Below are 17,117 nucleotides of genomic sequence, written 5' to 3'. Positions count from 1 at the left end.
AGTTAGAAGACCTTAACCCTACAGGAACAGAATATGAATGACATTTGAATTTAACAACAAAAGAATTAAAAGAGACCAAAATTTGCAGAGAAATTGAAATTACACTGCAGGCTTTAGATCATTTTATATGAAGTCGTTTTAAATGAAGAAACTCCATCTTAATGATCCTTTGTATGATAGCCTAATGTAGCGCTCTAACCATCCCTGCATCCTCTCAAGTGGTCGCACTGCTAGTTGTGAATTAAGCACCATGAGCCATTTACAGTTCAAACAAGGCATCTCTTTCTTCACCAACAGGTGAGATGCCTGTGAAAGTCCTGAACTAGTCTATACATTGTTGTCATAACTCAGGAAACAAGAGACTTTGCTCAACAGTGACATAGGTACTGGTCAAATCAAGAGGGTACAAATAATCAGAGGCAGGCGGATGGACTGAGGGTAGGTACGGACATGGTGGAGTTACCCGAGGCAAATAAGCTCCTCACCTTTGCTTTTGGCTCAAGCACAGTGTTATTACACATTTTGTTAAAAAAAAAAAAAAACTTTTTTTAAACAACTTTGCACTAATGTTTTTTTTGTTGTATCCTTGTATGTTTGTTTATAATTTGTATATCTTTTACGTCTTACACATTTTGTTTTTTATTACTTTCTGGACAGAATCTGTCCCCATGTAACAACTTGCATATTCATAAAGGCAGAGAACATAGCCTGTGAAATCATTGCAGGGCATCCGAAACCAGTTGACGGAGTGTTTTTTCCATAAACGAGCAAAGAGACCGAGAGACTGGGAAACACAACTAACCTTGTCATCTGACATCATCCTGCCACACTCTCATTCTGGGATATTTTAGTTACTTGAGGTTTAGCACTGTAAATAGAAGTCTGGTACCAGCAGAAAGCAAAACGTGTGTTCATCTAAACCTCCGCTTCGAGGTCCACTAGCTGCAACTTTGCATCATGCATGCACTTATTTGTATATATATGTATATATATATATATATATATATATATATATATATACACACACACTGTATATATTTTTTTTCCTTCAGTTTATAATTTTGTCTTTAGAATGGACCAGATTCCAACACACATTTTGGGAGAACGTTTGTTGAAATAAGGCGCTGTGTCCCTCAGATGTATGCATCGAAGGTACTTATATATGAAACAGTATACAGTTATCCTTTATACATGTAGCATTACTCAAATTCCTTGTTTAGATGAAATGTACATTTCTTGCTATACATTTGGTACTGTATGCTCATTAAGTGATAGCCCTCCATTGTTTGTGACCTACAGAAAGTGGTGCTGAGAATGAGGTACTCGTCTAATTTGGTCTGTACAAATATTTTATCAATTTGAAAGCAGATAGAAGTGTTATACCAACTAGTGTGTTTTAAACATTACAGTCAGTTCAGCCTTTAATCTTTACGTTCAGTGCCTTCAGAGAGCCAGTATTTTTGCATTGCAGTAAATGTGTGTGTGGATTGTGATTCTCCTGATTCCTGTGTCGAATTGGGAGAAGACTGTAATATAATTGCCTTTCTATTGTCATGATTTGTAAACAACGTTTTATACAGTACCTGCAGTATTTTCTATAAGAAATAAACGTGTTGATCGAGACTGAGCTCTCCTCCTGAGCTTTGGTGTAGTCAATATTAATATTATGATATAATATTATTCATCCATGGCATATGTGTAAGTGACAAGTTTATTAACAATACAGCCGGCAATGAGGTAACTAAGATAACACAGTGGCTGACATATCCTCTTAAATATCATCTGAACACTGAAAACCCAATGAAATAGATGAAAATTGTACAGAACTGATAGAGTCTAAAAGGTGTGTCTGGTCTCAGAAGTGGATGTAAGAGATCTGCACGTCGCCTTCTATCTCCAGCATGTCAACCTCATTAAAGGACTGCAGGCGATGGACAAAGTCGAACAAGTGCTGCCCATTCACAAACACCTTGAACCTCTGGTTCCCGCAGCGAACCGACATCTGAGAAGCAAGGGACGGAAAGGTCAGGACACCGCTGACCCACAGTGAGTCAGAATAATGTAGATGAGTTGAATATAATACTTACATCAAAGTACTGTCCCTCCATGAAGGGGTTCAAGCTGGCCTCTCTGTCCTCCTGGCCCCAGTTACCTCCAATCATGCTGTTCCTCACCACGATGCCCTCCCTCACCCTGGGGTTCAGGTGGAAGGCAATGTCCCGAGATCTGCTCACCTTAAAGTTGATGCATATCCTGCAACACACAGACCCAGGAGTGTAATATGAGTATGATAGCACTTACATACCGACTTTAGTGTATGTACAGTCACAAACACACACTTTTGTGCTCCATAGGGCACCATGCCTCTGATGATGATGGTCCGCTTAGGGTACATCCCTCCTGGGATCATGGTGGAGTAGGGCACAGGCTTAAGACACAGCAAAAAAAAAGAAAAGTAAGACAGGTAACATAATAACACAATTAACAGACATAAACTGGAGAGACACTTCCATATACGTAGATTCTACTGAGGTCAAAAAATAAGAAGTAGCCTGAAGGTGACATCAAAGTTGTTGTTGCCAGTGGTAAAATGTACCAGAGTATATTTATTCATAGTACTCAATAGTACTTAGTACTGTACTTAAGTACAATTTTAGGTAATTGTACTTTACTCGAGTATTTCCACTTTCTACTTCTACTCCACTACATCTCCGAGAAAAATACTGTACTTTTTATTTTACTACAATTATTTTAGAGTTTAAGGTACTTTATAAATTTAGACTTTTGTAGACAAAACATACAACGTTAAAGTCCTTATGTCAATTGGCTGATAGTTTTCGTTGGAAAACCATTTCACGGTACCAGCTTCTCAAATGTGAAGCTTTGTTGCTTTTCCTTTGAATTATTGACCACTGAGACCAGGCTTCATTGCGTCACCCAGACTGACACTGACTGTACTACAAATGAGTGTGGAACAAATTTTACTTACAGGATTGTAGACCGGCTGCCCGCCCATTCCCTGTAATCAGATCAACATGTGTAAGATTTCAGTTGGATTACCAGAAATAAAAAATACATCTAGGAAATACACGAGGGCTTTATGAATGTGTATTTGTGCAGTATTCTCACCGGCAGGTTTGATCCTCCCTGACAGAAGACAAAATAAAATCAGTCCATTAAATACAAACTATTGATTACATGCAACCTGTTGTTTGATTTACATGTGACAAATGACTGTGTCTCAGTATAGTATAAATATTAACATGTGTAAAGACTACAAAAGGAAAATAAAATCAGTTATTGTTTCATACCCCCATACAACCTCCCATTCCTCCTGGATATCCACCCTGTGAACAACCACATATTAAAAAAAAAGATGTTCTGTGACTTATTGTGACTTTGCTTAACCTAGCTCTGTGTTTTTTCTGTATTTGTGACATATGCTGTATTTTATAAACCAATGAATTTGAATTTGAATTTGAGCGCTGATGAAAAGCAGAAATAAAAAGTATTTATTTACCCCCATGCCACCTCCTGGATATCCTCCCTGTTAAAAAGTTGTAATCATGTCAAATACTGTTTAATGATGTATTTCCGGGAATCTAATTTTGACATTTGAAAAAATCCTCATCCTAAGTATACTTACTTCCATTCCTCCTCCCATTCCTCCTCCCATTCCTCCTCCCATGCCACCTGGGTATCCTCCCTGTATGTTGGTTGGAAGAAGCAAGGCTTATAGTTACAGTAATATAACAAATAAAACTACCTTCAAAGACAAAAAATTATAATTATACTTTCAAAATGTATTGATATTCAATAATCAATAATGAACTTACCCCCATGCCACCTTCTGGATATCCTCCCTGTTGAACAGTGGGTGGTGGACATGTTAAATCCTGTAAAATGCTGTGTTGGAATTACATTTTTTATAGTGAAATGATGTATACTTACTCCCATTCCTCCTCCCATTCCTCCTCCCATTCCTCCGCCCATTCCTCCTCCCATTCCTCCTCCCATTCCTCCTCCCATTCCGCCGCCCATTCCGCCGCCCATTCCACCCTAAAAAGACCAAACAAAATTGTAAAACTAAACATTCAATCAAGTCTTATTAACAAACATAAAGTGCACAGATAAAGTTGATGTCTTGTCATGACAGTGGAATAATTAGGTAATGCAACAGTACAATAGGACATTTGCACTACTGCTAATACTGCAGCTGCTACTAATATTAAGATACTAATATATTCACCTATAAAAACCTGTTGACAAACATTGGAAATCATTACTACTTACTACCACTACCACTTACCAACCATAAATTGCACCTGTAGAAGCTTTGGTTTTTCATTGCACATTGAGGGTTGCGCTTTGCTAAAGCTTGAAGTTATACACTTTTGAAAACGCAGCAAAACAAAGCAAGCACAAGCACAGTATAACGGTTACTGTTTTACTCACTCCCATTCCTCCAGGATACCTATTCATGCCACCTCGAGCACCCTGACTAAGAAGCAAAAAAGGTCAGAAATGAGCTGCTCGTGATTCCTTATGCTGCTGAATTTATTTGCCCCAACAAAGCCCAAAAGCATTAAGCTGAAAGCTTCAGGGACAGGAAGTCTCACCCCTATGATGTTAATTGTCTGGATGGAAACATCTCCTGCGATCTGCAACGCGCAAACCCTGTTCAAAGGTAGACGGTGTTCGAAGGTGTGGAACTCATTCCCGTTGACTTTAATCTGCAATGGCATAATGTCAAATGTTACCCAGAGTGGGCCATGGTATATATATATAAATATATATATGGTCCAATAATTAATTATTATGGAGGATAAACCTGTTGAAGAGGTATTTACACAATTTCAAACTGCATAAATTACTGTACCACAACGAAAGCCAAAAGTTATTGAAAGGGTAAAAGTTTACGTTAACCCCCTTCTTCATAGGACGATTGACAGAAACTCTAAATTAAATACCATTACATCTGCTTATACCTACATCATAGGGTCATCGTTAACATCATTAACTTGTAGTATGTGTGGGCGTGTGGCTGGGCTGACCTGGTAGCCCTGGGAATTGACCATGATGACCATTTCAAAGGTTTGGCCTATCGTGAAGGGCATATCACGGATCTTGTTCTCAGAACCCCAGGATCCCGCCTGACAAGAGTTAAAGACCACCTTGTCCCGGCCGTCAAATCGAGGGTTAATGTGGAGGGCGATGTCGCTGGACTCAGACTCTCCGCAGAGCAGGTTGATTAAGAACCTGCCAAAAAATAACAAGCAGGTGACATGAGACCATTATGCCACTGAGTCATGAGTGATAAGTTTGTTTAGTGCTGGAAAACAGAGCAAATGCAAACAGTGCAGGTGGGGCAGACTGTGGAAAAAAGAAAACTTAGGAGATTGTTAAAAAGAAATCGCTCTGATACAGTAAGATATATGCAATGTTTACTTGGTGGCCTGTAAAAGTACTTTAGATACTACTATTTTCCCAAAGGGAGGGTGAGGTAATACAACTGGAGCTGTGTGTTGCAAGTTAGAAATACAACAAAGAACCCGTTTTTAATAGCGTCAAAGGGTTAAGGTAACAGATTAAAAAAAAGAAAAGATTTGTTTTTATTTTCATAACTGTTTTTTTTAAGATTAAGAAGGAATTTCAAGATAAATACTGACCTGGTAATGTTCTCAGGAATGGACCCCTGGATGTAAATGGACACCCCTTCCCTCAGGCCTCCATAAATTGGCCCCAGATAGGGCATTCTCTGTACAGTGCACAAATAATATTAATCCACAGTGCACAATGTTCACAAGCACCCAAGACACATCTTTCCAAATGTCAGTTGCATTGTACAGTAGCTCAGTAATTTACACAGTGTGGTTTCTCTGGTTCACTGTTTCTTTGGATGCAGTGGAGAAAAGGAGTGTACAATGCTGTACTTTTTTTGGTTTACACCGTCTCTATAGAGCATACTGTATTAGGAATGGCCGGGCCAGAAGTATTAAATTAAAATCATACTAAAAGTTTTACCAACAATTTGATAGATTCATGCTGCTCAGGCTTTAATTGCTGTGGTGTCTGGCATAGGGTTCCGCTACATACTTACCCTATAGAAATATACAAACAAAAAAATGGATAAGACCATGTAACCTTGAAATCTTGATATTATCTTGTCATTAACGTGGACAAACATCAGTAAAGAGACAGCTTGAAGAATCTAAAATAGTTTTTTTTTTTATCAGGGGTACGTGCACACAAAAAGATTCACTTTGCTATCAATTCTAGGTCATATTGTTGTCCAGAATGCAACATAATCCTGTACCAAGTCCCTGAAGAACAAAATATGGTTTGGAAATGTCAGGCAACCAAGGACCAGATTCCTTTGTCAGATCTATGTCACACTAACAGATTTGTTTTGGCGTGGCTGACACCACTGGTGATCAAATCATAATCCCTTGGCATTAGTGGGATTCATTACACAGCAGCAGTCAGTGCAGATACTTACAGGGCCGTAGATTGGCTGATAGCCAGGAGGAGCAACAAACGACATGGCAGCAGTCGGTGAGACGGACGGGCAGACAGAATCGGGAGGGTTTTGTCAGGAACAGATCTCTGCTGGAGTCCTTGTTTTATACGAGTAATACGGGAGGGGCAGCGCAGGCTACCAAGCCCAGAGCTGCATCACCATGTTGACTTTGGAGGAACAAAATTCTTATTAACCATTAAACCCGGCAGAGGAGTGGCACTTTACAACAAAAGACAGTGTTAAATGTGTGTGTATGTGTGTTTATGTGTGTGTGTGTGTGTGTGTGTTGCAAGAAAAAAGAAACTACTATTATTGCAGCAAGGAAATAACTCCATTACAAGTTAAAGCAATAAGGTTGAAAATGCCAGTTAAGTAAAAGTTCCCAAGTATAATCAAGTAAATGTACCCAAACTATTTAAAGTACTGACAATGCAGAAAATGGCCCCTTTGCGCGTTACATTACTATATATATATATTACTTATTACTGATGCATAATTAGGCATTTTATTGTTTACTGTACCTAAAGCTGTCAGATAAGTGTGGCAGAGGGAAAAGTATCCCTCTGGATATTAATAAATAGAAGTATAAATAAGCAGAAACAAAAGTACTACTACTAGTAAGTATAGTACAAGTACCTCAAATTTGTACTAAACTACAGCACATGTACTTCACTTTCTTAAGTTACTTTCCACCGCTGCTTTCGTACCATTTCTATTCTCTATAACTTCCTAAATCTTAACCAGTGAACAAAACTGGCATTATATTTATATTGAAACTACAACTACAAGAATATTTGTTTTTGGTGTTGGAAAAGTAGAGACCTGTATAAGAGACACAATCTCTATCCAACGCAGTAAGTTATAAACCTGATTTTATATTTTACTTGCTAATATTTAAAGAATTGTAGGTGTAAAGGTATGTATGATTCATATACTGTAATATCCATCCACCTACCTAAGGCAAACAAAAACATAAGTAACTCTTATCTACCACACGCCTGAGAGCGTAGTGCAACTTTATGGAGGCAGTATGGCATTCCAACAAATGCTTTACATATCACACACACACACACACACACAATCTGTCAGGAAACAAAGGCAGTCTAAGTTACCGATGGGTGTTTCCTGGGATGTTTAGGCGCAACAATCCACTTTTGATATTTGGTTAAGATAAAGTTTCACCAAAGCCAACATGAAACTGCAACACAGACGCCTGAGAGGGAACATTTGTTTCAATAAACTTTAAAGTGTAGCAATAGGCATCTCCATAATGTCATTTCAAAATCAGAGTTATATCAGTATACTGATACACTGATACTGATATACTAATGCTGTATCAGTGTACCCCTTGCAAATAATCATGTTTGTCAAGGCACAATGATCAGCTTAAGACATTCATTTTTTTATTAGTGGAAATATCTCTACAAAGAAAAATGTTCCTCACATTTAAAGAGGATGTCATGGAGAGTTAAAGGATAATCTAACTTTTGTAACTATGCATTAACGGTGTCTGCATTGTACGTATTTTTGTTTTAAAACTAATTGATATTATAGATGTCCTGCACATGTAAGGAGAGTGGTTAGTCCGAAGCCACCATGGAACAAAGTTATTAAAACACAAAAAGTCATGTTTTCAAACTTTTGTTGATGTCCACATAATGTTCCTGCAATATTTTACAGAAATTTAGGGATACATGCTTAAAACACGTTTACATCTATACTTGTATTGACCTATAGGGCATTCAAAGCCTAAACCTAATTCTTACAGCACTTTGAGTGAATGAGGACTGAACAAAATGTCCTAATCTTCTGTTTTTGTACTAAAATTGGAAAAATGTAGAACAAGAGCCTAAACGCTCAAACACACAGACACAGCAACACCATCTAAAACAAATATGTAAATGAGGACACACGTCCCAGTTCTCCTTAAAATAATCTGTTTATTCTGTATTGAAACACAGGGTTCAGTCAGAGCACACTCAGCTCCGTACACTCAGCTGCCTCCGTGTGGAACACGTGGCAAATACACACTTCAGAGTCGCCAGCAAACAAAATACTGCTCTGCATCTGACAAAGTGAGTCATAACATTAAATGCGAGACCAAGAGTTGGAGAGTTTGTATGTGATTTGTACGAGGCCTAGTGAGACAGAAGTGTCTGAGATCAACGCAGGGATTTGAGAAAATTAAGTGATATGCTGGATTCCTAAAAATATCTATCATAAAAACCTAACAAGAAAAACCAAAAGCTAATGTGCTCTTCTGTCTGCACACTGGGCATTTACTTCAGTGTGAGATCAAGTCTCTTCACCATTGTGGATTTCAGAAACAGGACACGCGACATGTTCAAGTCCAACAAAGAAGCATGATCATTGAAATTCTTTAAAGCCCTGAAGAAAAAATAAATATATGTATCTATGATAAATGTAAAATATGTCTCCTCATCAAAAGGCCTCTAAGCAGCCTAGACATTACTCAAGTTATACACATGACCATTCGGACATAATGTATACATTAAATACATTCATTAGTTATTTGTAATGCACTGACAGAAACTTATTTGTGCATAAAGTGTCATAAAACAGACTGTTGGCCAGAAACACAGACGGGCTAAAACGGTCGTCTTCAGAAGATTTGATCTGCATATAAACAATAAATAAACACCCTTTGTATCCTCCTATACTGTATGTGTGTATTTCATCACTATCTTAAATGGGACAGAGACACCAGTGGAGATAAGGGACCACATACATCCAGGGACACATTGTAAGACTTCAGAGTGCAAACTGGGTTTGTCTTTACTGCTGATTCACACTGGTATACGTCACGCACGCAGATTGAAATAAGTTTACTATCTTGGCAAGTCAGTCCGAGAAGAGTTTCCTATCATGATCGCTTGTTTGAGGACGAGTTTCTAACTCCCAAGAGAGAGGAAGAAAAAGGAGTGAGAGCGCGGCTCAAATTTTCACTGCTCCTTCTCAAGGATCTTGGAGAAACGAGTGTGAGCAGCTGAATCATTTTCTTTCATAACGCTTTCTCTCCATGAAACACCAGAAATCAGAAATGAAGCATCAAACGGCAGCAGCCACATACGACAAAAAAATCCCAAACTTACAAACAATATAAATAAAACGTATCCACTGTAATCTCAAATAAAAGTGTTGAAACTAAAACTATTTGATTGCTAAAGCAGTGACATTGCTATAGGCACTAAAACGTTTACAGCAGTAGCGACTGAAAGAGCCCGTTTTGTATAAATGCATTGATATGCAAGGCAGTACATGTATATTTTACAAGGCCATGTAGTGTATTCACAGCGGAATAAAAAGGCCCTTGGCTTCTTGTGTCTTTTTTTTTTACACCTCTCTGATATTATTATTCTGCTTTTCTCAAATCTATTCCATCGACATTCTGCTGCAGGTGGTGCAACAGTGCAGTCATAGTGTGCATAGCTTTAACGGAGGAGAGAAATGAGCAGACAAAAGGTACATAACTAAGACAGACGTGTTCAATTTCTAAATTTCTAATCTTTCTTCTCTTTAAATCCACTCCCCTTTCCTCTCCTCTCTTTCTGTCCCTCAGACGTTGACGCTGCAGGACATTATCCGAGCTGATCCTCATACTGCTTCCTGAAGCAGTCTCCAGCAGGGAAAAAGTCCCAGCATCGCTCCTGGTACAGCTTCCACACGTATGATTCCTAAAACAGAGGGAAAAAAAAGGTTTAAAAAAAAGACACAAACAACTAATGAGGGCTTGTCCTTAAATGTATGTATGTATGTTTATTGACCTGTCCTGTGTGTTCTGTTTCGTCTTTGTTGATGAGATACATCAGGAAGAACCTGGAAGACAAAATGGAGGGGGAAAAAAACCATGCAACATAACAACAGGGTTTTTGGTTATTTGAGGGGTGAGAAAACACATTATTCACAATGAGTCTTCTCAGGGGCCAAATTTATCAGAACAAGATGGTCAGATGATCTACTTCAACATAAACACCGCTGATATTTGTCACGCCTCTTTCCTCTTTACATCCAAGCATAACATAAAAAAAGGAAAACATACTGTATTTAAAAGTGTTCCACATCGGCACTCCAAGAAGTTACTCACATGTAGTTGGCTAAGTTATGCTCTTCTAAGGTGTGTGTCTCGAAGCCGTGTGGCGTAGAGTCAAAGTAGTCACTTCCAATTCCACAGATGAAACACTTTGTCTAGAGGGAGAAAGGTAATCTTAGATTATGCACATTCTTGCCTTGTTACTGAAGGACAATGGAAGGTGGATTAAGTTAAGTGACTGGCAAAATCCATCTGAAACTCATTATATTACCTCCATGTCCTCTCGGACCTGCTCCTGCTGATCTCTCAGCTCTCCAAAGGCATCAATGATCAAACCTGAGAGACAAGACAGTCTGAAGATCAGAGCTCTGCTCAAGAACACTGTTTTGAAGAACTGTTTTCTTTTGGAAAGATTTTTCCAGCAGATCTACTAAAAACTGTAAACTTCTAGTCATCTAACCCTAACCCTAAAAACACATGTTCTTATTCACAACATTTTCCCTTTGTTTGTGATGTTTCTGCCCTGTTCATTCGGGAGTCTTTCCCAGCTTCACATCAGAAAACACAGGAAGATAGGACAACATCAGTACATACAGTAACATATTAGATATTTTGTTGTTGCTAAAAACATCTACAGTGGGAACAGTGAGACGGAACCAAACCTGTAAAGTTATGGGCCGTAAAAGTGTAAACAGTAAGCTGAAAGACACAAAGCTCTGTGGAGTTGAGGGGAACTGCAGAAGGAGGTGATAATTCTCTGTGGGTCTGTTGCTACAATAAACCTATTTCTGGTTTCTAATCAATCGTTTGATTCATTATTAATAGAAAAATATTTATTATAGAGCTTTTAAAGGCACGATGATTAAAAATCTGACTGTGACTATAGCACTTTCAAATCAGTCTTTGTTTGAGACAATCAGAAGGAACTCTGGTCCAATATTGAATCCATTCTGTGCATTGCTTTCTACCTCAGTGTCTTTTTGGATACTACCACAAGTGGGCGCCAATGTCTAAATTGGCGCAAGTTACCAAACTTCATATGGTATATATGTATATATACCATATGTATATATATATATATATATACATATGGGGGTGAATAGGGTTCCAGATCAGCTGGAAAAACGAGAAGGGAAGAAAATAAAATAAAATTAAAAAAAACTTGTTACCGAACAGGGCCGTCATTATTAAGGAGTTTGATAGCCTGTGGAACAAAGGAGAACTTGGATTTGTCTGTTTTCTAAACAAAGGAGCACAGCATCGTCGTCCGATAGGCAGCAGCTCAAATGAGGAGGAAAGGGGGAGCCTCTGGTTAGCCACATTGCTGTTTGCCTTTCTTAGAGTTTTGTTTTAAATATATTTTCCATACATACTGGAATACCTGATAGTTTACTGAAAGTTATTATATTTCTAATGTACTTTTTTTCTTTTTCTTTTCAAGGTCTCACAATGTCTGAGTGCAGCATAACAGCTGGATGCAGGGGAGCATCTAATTCCCCCCAAACAACATAGAGCACTTCTGTTTAAGAAGATAACCACTTATAAACCATACCCTGGATGATAGCCAGCAGGATGACAATGACAAAGAAGAAGAAGGTAATGTCAAAGACCACTCGGTAGAGCTCGTATTCATCCCCGGCTGGGTCCTCAATTTCATCTCCTATGCCACCGCCAGCACGCACGCCAACATACATGTGGAACAGGTAGCACTGCATGAGGGAGTGAGGAAAAATAAAATCAAATAAAAATCAACCCAAAGTGAAGTTGAGCCTTCCAAAAACTACAGATCTGTCCTGTAACCATCTTGTTGCCCTCCACTCACAGTCATCATGTCATCACACTTCATGTCCGGTTCGTCCTCATCCTCACTCATGTTGTAGAACTTGCGGAAGAAGTTGAAGGCCACCACGGTGTACAGGTACACCACCACAGCCAGCAAACCCACTGTCATCATCAACTGTGAGGAACGGGTGGATAAGGATGTGAGGATTAGTGCATGATCAGTGGTGCAAGAAAGCCTCATGGTACATCATTATAGTGGAAATGTGCAGACCTGTTTGCCGTTGTGAGTAACAGAGGACAGAATGGTGCGCAGGGTTTTAACACCCATGGCAATGTCCAGAAGATGAGCGGCATAGAAGAAGTTGTTGTAGTGTCCGAGCAGAGACATTAACAAGTACCAAACCAGGTAGAGGAAGGTCTAAAATGGAAATAAAAGGAGGGCGTCAGTCACACTCAAAAACAGGCTCTCTCATTGTCTAAAGCATACCACAAACTGCTTCCTTAACTCACATTGTCGGTGAAAATAACACCAAACTTCCAGATCTGGTACTTGATGTCAATAGATGTGACCCTACAGAAGGAAGGACACATGTCTTCTGTGATACGTGCCATAAATATGAACGATTTATGTAAAGAGTGTCCAGTACATACCAACTCAACATTGAGGTGTCTGGTTCAGGCTTCTTCTCGTGGGTCATGGCACTGACGTCTAGAGAAGCCAAGTCCATACCGAGCAACTCCGCAATCCTCTCTCTGCCGTAGATGTCACCATATTTATCCAGCACCTGGATGTCATACACATACAGTATGTAATGTCACTGCAAGACAAAATCCCATTTTTTGCTGTTTTGAATCAAAGCGGACTAGAGATAACTCACCTTTCTTTTCACAAACTTGTCCCAGTAATTGTTAGGGAAAGATCTGCGTTGATAGAGAAACATTATAAACATTTGATTAAAAGTTATCTCAATTACTAACGCTGTATGTTAGAGGTCTGCAACCTGACCCGAACATGACTGGCATGCAACATGAAAACTCCAGGTTCTGGCTTCTAAAACATACTACAATTAAACATTCAGCCTTTAATTAATATTAACACCTAATAAAATGAATATGGATGTTTGGGGGGCAGCATGTTATGCAAGAGAGAGAGGTGTGGGGATAGCTCATTAGAGCAGTGCCAGGTGCGTTAACCGACACTCTCCCTTTGTACGCAGTAGGCTGCTGGACCTTCAGATGACTGACCCACACCACAGATAGAAATATGTTGTCTATTTGATATGTGTTAAAAGCTCTGAGCAATTGGACTGAGCACTACAGAGTGAAACCGGGCAACCAAAGGTGAACGTCATGGTTTGTGCTAAGGTTTTCCCACGGTGGCAGCCAGATTTGCTTCAACTGCACGCACACACACGCACACACACGAACACACACGCACACACACACATAATGTGACAGCCTCTTACGGAGTGTTGAGCACCAGCCTGTCCCACTGGCCCTTGATGTCATCGTCCTCAGGCTGCTCAGTGACATAGAGACCATCAAACTCTAGCTTTCTGGCCAGCTCCTTCTCTCTCTTGAAGATAACCAGAGGGACCTGGAGGGTATTGAGAAAAGAAGACAAGCTGCTTGAAACCTACAAGCAGATAAAAAAACATACGTGGATTTTGGGAGGAGCAAACACCCCCCTACCTTGAGGCAGTTGTAGCCAATGATGCAGAGGAAGGAGATGATGGTGTGGATGATACCAAAGAAGGCCATGGCTGGTGTCATGTAGCCTGTGCTCTCTTCCAAGAAGTAGTACATGGGACCTTCTTCTTCATCATCTTCTCCTCCTCCTTCTTCATCTAATCCGGACCCATCCTCCTCAGCGCCGGAGCCTTCAAACAGGCCAGAGGCCTCAAACAGACCAGGATCGTCAAACTCTTCCTCGCCTGGAGGATTGTCAGACACCTGCAAACGTCAGACACAAAATGAGTATTTGTAATGAGTATAGTGTATTTAACTTGAGTGGCCTAAAATGCAATTTCAAAAAGGTTGAGCGCATAGTGTATAAATTACTTACTAATACAGGAAGGTGGTAATAAAAAGGTTTTAACTAACTGTTGCAAATATAGAAACTTTTTCCTGACAGTGTAGATTAAACATTCTACTTGCTGTTGGCAGCCATGCTTTTTGGAGTAGACCTTAATCCTGTCCAGGAATGTTACTGATTTGTATACCCACAAATTGTGAAAAATGTCATGCGAGTCAAACTCTTGAAAACAGATTTATTTCAAGTCAAATGGTGCATAATGGTGCAGATTGCAAATGCACATCCTAAGGGTGATTTTGATCAGAGTTGATACGGTGTGTGCCATCTAAAGTCAGTTACAAATGCACAAACCTTGTAGAAGAGCAGGAGGAAATTGAGAGCGAAGGCAATAAACAGGGCCAAGAACCGAAGGTTGTAGAAGTTGCGAGAAAGGTAGTTCTGTTGGGGGGAGCACGAAAGCCACATTTAACTGCCTGATTCTACTACATTGACATTTGGTTTAGCTAACAAATAACACTATGGAGTTGTTCTGTCAGGTATTTGCCAAATATTTTCCATGGGTTATTACAAAAGCACGTAAATTGGGATAAGGCCACTATTATAAGAAAACAATGGGATGGCCTTCCAACCAGTCCAAACAAAATAAAATCTTAAAAAAAGAAAATAAAAAAAGAGGCAAATGTTCAAAAATATGTTTGGTAATGGAGAGCTGCTCACCATGAATTTAATCCTCTGAACCTCCAGCTCATTCCACAGCTCAAAGCCCTCCTCAACTTGTTTCTTCTCCTTCTTTGTCTTGGTCTGCACAGTCGGCTCCTCTTTCGCCTCAGCCTCTTCCTCCTTTACCTCAGGTTTAGGTTCAGGCTCTGCCTTCTCTGACTTCTCTTCCTTCTCGGTGCTGGAAAAGACACAAGGAGAGAAATTTGTCCTTTTTTAAAAACAGAACAACTACGTTCTCTGGACTCTGTTTTAACATCTGATAACTACACAGATGTGTGGTAATGTAAACAGTTAAAATGTCAACACTAAAATGTCTTGACACATTCCTGTACAAAAAACGAATTATATTCTATTTTACATTCAATTAGATCAAAATTAATGATTCTTTATAACTTAACATATTTTTCTCTAAGTTTTGATGCTGATCCCCGGCAGGCAGAAAACTTACTCTGCTTTCTCAGTCTCCTGAGGAGCCTCTTCTTCAGTTTGAACAGGTTGTTCGTTCTCTTCTGGTCCTCCCACTGCGGCTTCCAACTGTTTCAATAATTGTTTAGCAGTTAATTAAATGAGTAATGGAGAGCAAACGCATTAAACATCAATAAAAGTCGGAACACCTTACCAATTTCCTCTTCAGCAGCGGCGTGCCCTCTGGAGTCGGAGGCTCTTCAGCTGTCGTCTCACCAAAGTCTCCAAGTCCCCCGGGTGTATTGAAACCAGGTAGGCGTCCACCTTCCCTCTCCTCGCTATCCTCCTCCTCCTCCTCTCCTCCCACGTTATCTAAGAGGTCTGACACTCCGTCTGCATCTTGAACCTCTCTAGCCCCAGGGTCAGGTGGCAGGTCCTCGTGAACTTCGTCCTGTGTGGGATCTGGCATACTGGCTAGGATCTCTGTCACCGTTATCTTCTTGGCACCCTCCACTAGGCCTCCACCAAACAGCACCTTCCATATGAGTGTGAAGAAGCCCTTACATATGCCATAAACAAACATCAGGATACCAAACACAATGGTGTAGATAAATGTAGCCAGACCGATCACCATCTCCTTTATCGTCATTTTTCTTAGTTTGCGGTACCGACGCCGCAGGTTACGGAAGGTGAACATGTTGAAGAATTCGAACACACTCTTTAGAAAGTCTGCAAAGGCTGAAGCGGACTCTGGAGGCATTTCGTCTCCATTGCCTTCGTCTCCTTCTCCAGACTCTCCTTGTTCTCCCGCGCCCTCCTCCTCTTCCTCGTCATCTTCCTCTTCAGCGCCATCACCCTCGGGCTCAGAGATAGACGCAGCAATGTTCATCTCAAAGATGGTGTCCTCGCAGAAGTTCACAAACATCTCCATTTTCTCACTCTCCCCGCCCTCATTGACCACATCAAATATGAACTGCCGCTTGGACTCTCGGACTTGTGGCATTTCCCACTGGTTGCGGTTCGCCTCGCTGATTTCAAAGTAAATGCGCTCAATCTTCCTGCTGGCTCCCATGATCTCAATGCGGCCGAGGAAAGGGCGGAAGTAGTTCAGCACGCTCTCGGCCTGCTCCAGGAAGTTCTGAAGGCGCGTGTCGTGGGGTACGTGCTCGGACAGGTTTGTGAGCAGAACGGCAATATTGAAACCAATGTCTTTGGCTGGCTCTTGGAAACGATCAGCAAACTCCTCGAAGTTGATCATCTCGTTTTCATCAGCTTCTGAGCAAGAGAGGAGGAACTGGATTTCTGAAGAAGAGTATTGCTTCTGGCTGTCCATGGCCTTGGAGAAGTCCTTCTTGGAGATTAACCCACGGGGGTCGGTCACATAGTCTCGGAAGGCGTCAGATGCCACTATGTCTTTGAGCTTAAGGAACATGTCGAAGAACTTAAGGATCATCTCCACGTTGCTGGAGGATTCCACCAGCATGTCAACCATCTGCCTGGCAATGGTGCCATTTACAACATTGCCTAAAAGCCGTACAAGGTGAGAGGAGATGAGAAATGTATAGCGGGTATGTGACAGAAAAGAGAGGACGTCACTAAACGGG

At 40.3% G+C, this 17,117-nt stretch overlaps 3 protein-coding genes across 13 annotated transcripts in view; 1 reads left to right on the top strand and 2 right to left on the bottom strand.

Moving 5' to 3' along the window:
- Positions 1-7,636, top strand: part of LOC117941896 (tyrosine-protein kinase receptor UFO) — a 34,222-nt gene extending 26,586 nt beyond the window's left edge. Inside the window, exon 21 of the transcript XR_004656000.1 lies at positions 7,579-7,636. The gene's annotated coding sequence lies outside the window, so the exon portion shown is untranslated. The remainder of the gene's footprint in view (positions 1-7,578) is intronic.
- On the bottom strand, positions 1,739-6,728 carry LOC117942368 (galectin-4-like). Its single transcript, XM_034867796.1, has 14 exons — positions 6,500-6,728; positions 5,670-5,758; positions 5,055-5,259; positions 4,488-4,733; positions 3,952-4,059; positions 3,837-3,863; positions 3,647-3,706; positions 3,521-3,547; positions 3,312-3,347; positions 3,130-3,147; positions 2,990-3,019; positions 2,340-2,428; positions 2,088-2,253; positions 1,739-2,002 (listed from the first exon to the last, which is right to left on the bottom strand). Exons 1-14 carry the CDS (start codon positions 6,542-6,544, stop codon positions 1,856-1,858), a joined length of 1,293 nt encoding a protein of 430 aa, XP_034723687.1. The 5' UTR covers positions 6,545-6,728; the 3' UTR covers positions 1,739-1,855.
- Positions 7,637-8,440: 804 nt separating the features above from the next.
- ryr1b (ryanodine receptor 1b (skeletal)) overlaps positions 8,441-17,117 on the bottom strand; it is a 79,348-nt gene continuing 70,671 nt past the window's right edge. For all 11 annotated transcript variants that reach the window (XM_034862408.1, XM_034862399.1, XM_034862463.1 and 8 more), the window contains 16 exons: positions 15,728-17,037; positions 15,557-15,642; positions 15,106-15,286; positions 14,740-14,826; positions 14,046-14,306; positions 13,820-13,950; positions 13,232-13,274; positions 13,005-13,138; positions 12,864-12,924; positions 12,625-12,771; positions 12,394-12,528; positions 12,124-12,280; positions 10,843-10,907; positions 10,626-10,726; positions 10,306-10,357; positions 8,441-10,215 (listed from right to left, as the gene is read on the bottom strand). In XM_034862408.1, the coding sequence (XP_034718299.1) occupies positions 10,120-10,215; positions 10,306-10,357; positions 10,626-10,726; positions 10,843-10,907; positions 12,124-12,280; positions 12,394-12,528; positions 12,625-12,771; positions 12,864-12,924; positions 13,005-13,138; positions 13,232-13,274; positions 13,820-13,950; positions 14,046-14,306; positions 14,740-14,826; positions 15,106-15,286; positions 15,557-15,642; positions 15,728-17,037 (3,047 nt within the window). In that variant the 3' untranslated portion in view covers positions 8,441-10,119. The remainder of the gene's footprint in view (positions 10,216-10,305; positions 10,358-10,625; positions 10,727-10,842; positions 10,908-12,123; positions 12,281-12,393; positions 12,529-12,624; positions 12,772-12,863; positions 12,925-13,004; positions 13,139-13,231; positions 13,275-13,819; positions 13,951-14,045; positions 14,307-14,739; positions 14,827-15,105; positions 15,287-15,556; positions 15,643-15,727; positions 17,038-17,117) is intronic.

This window comes from Etheostoma cragini, chromosome 3, assembly GCF_013103735.1.
Source record: "Etheostoma cragini isolate CJK2018 chromosome 3, CSU_Ecrag_1.0, whole genome shotgun sequence".
In the NCBI taxonomy this organism is placed as follows: domain Eukaryota; kingdom Metazoa; phylum Chordata; class Actinopteri; order Perciformes; family Percidae; genus Etheostoma; species Etheostoma cragini.
Note: the sequence above shows the minus strand (reverse complement) of the source record. Positions and strands in the feature narration are given on the sequence as shown.

Excerpts from the sequence above, each read along its gene's own strand:
- LOC117942368 (XM_034867796.1), bottom strand. The coding sequence starts at position 6,544 with ATGTCGTTTGTTGCTCCTCCTGGCTATCAGCCAATCTACGGCCCT. Across the intron at positions 4,060-4,487 it reads TCTTAGTCAGGGTGCTCGAG|GGTGGAATGGGCGGCGGAAT; the intron begins GTGGCATGAATA and ends TGGTCTTTTTAG. Across the intron at positions 3,348-3,520 it reads ATCCAGGAGGTGGCATGGGG|GGTGGATATCCAGGAGGAAT; the intron begins GTAAATAAATAC and ends GGTTGTTCACAG.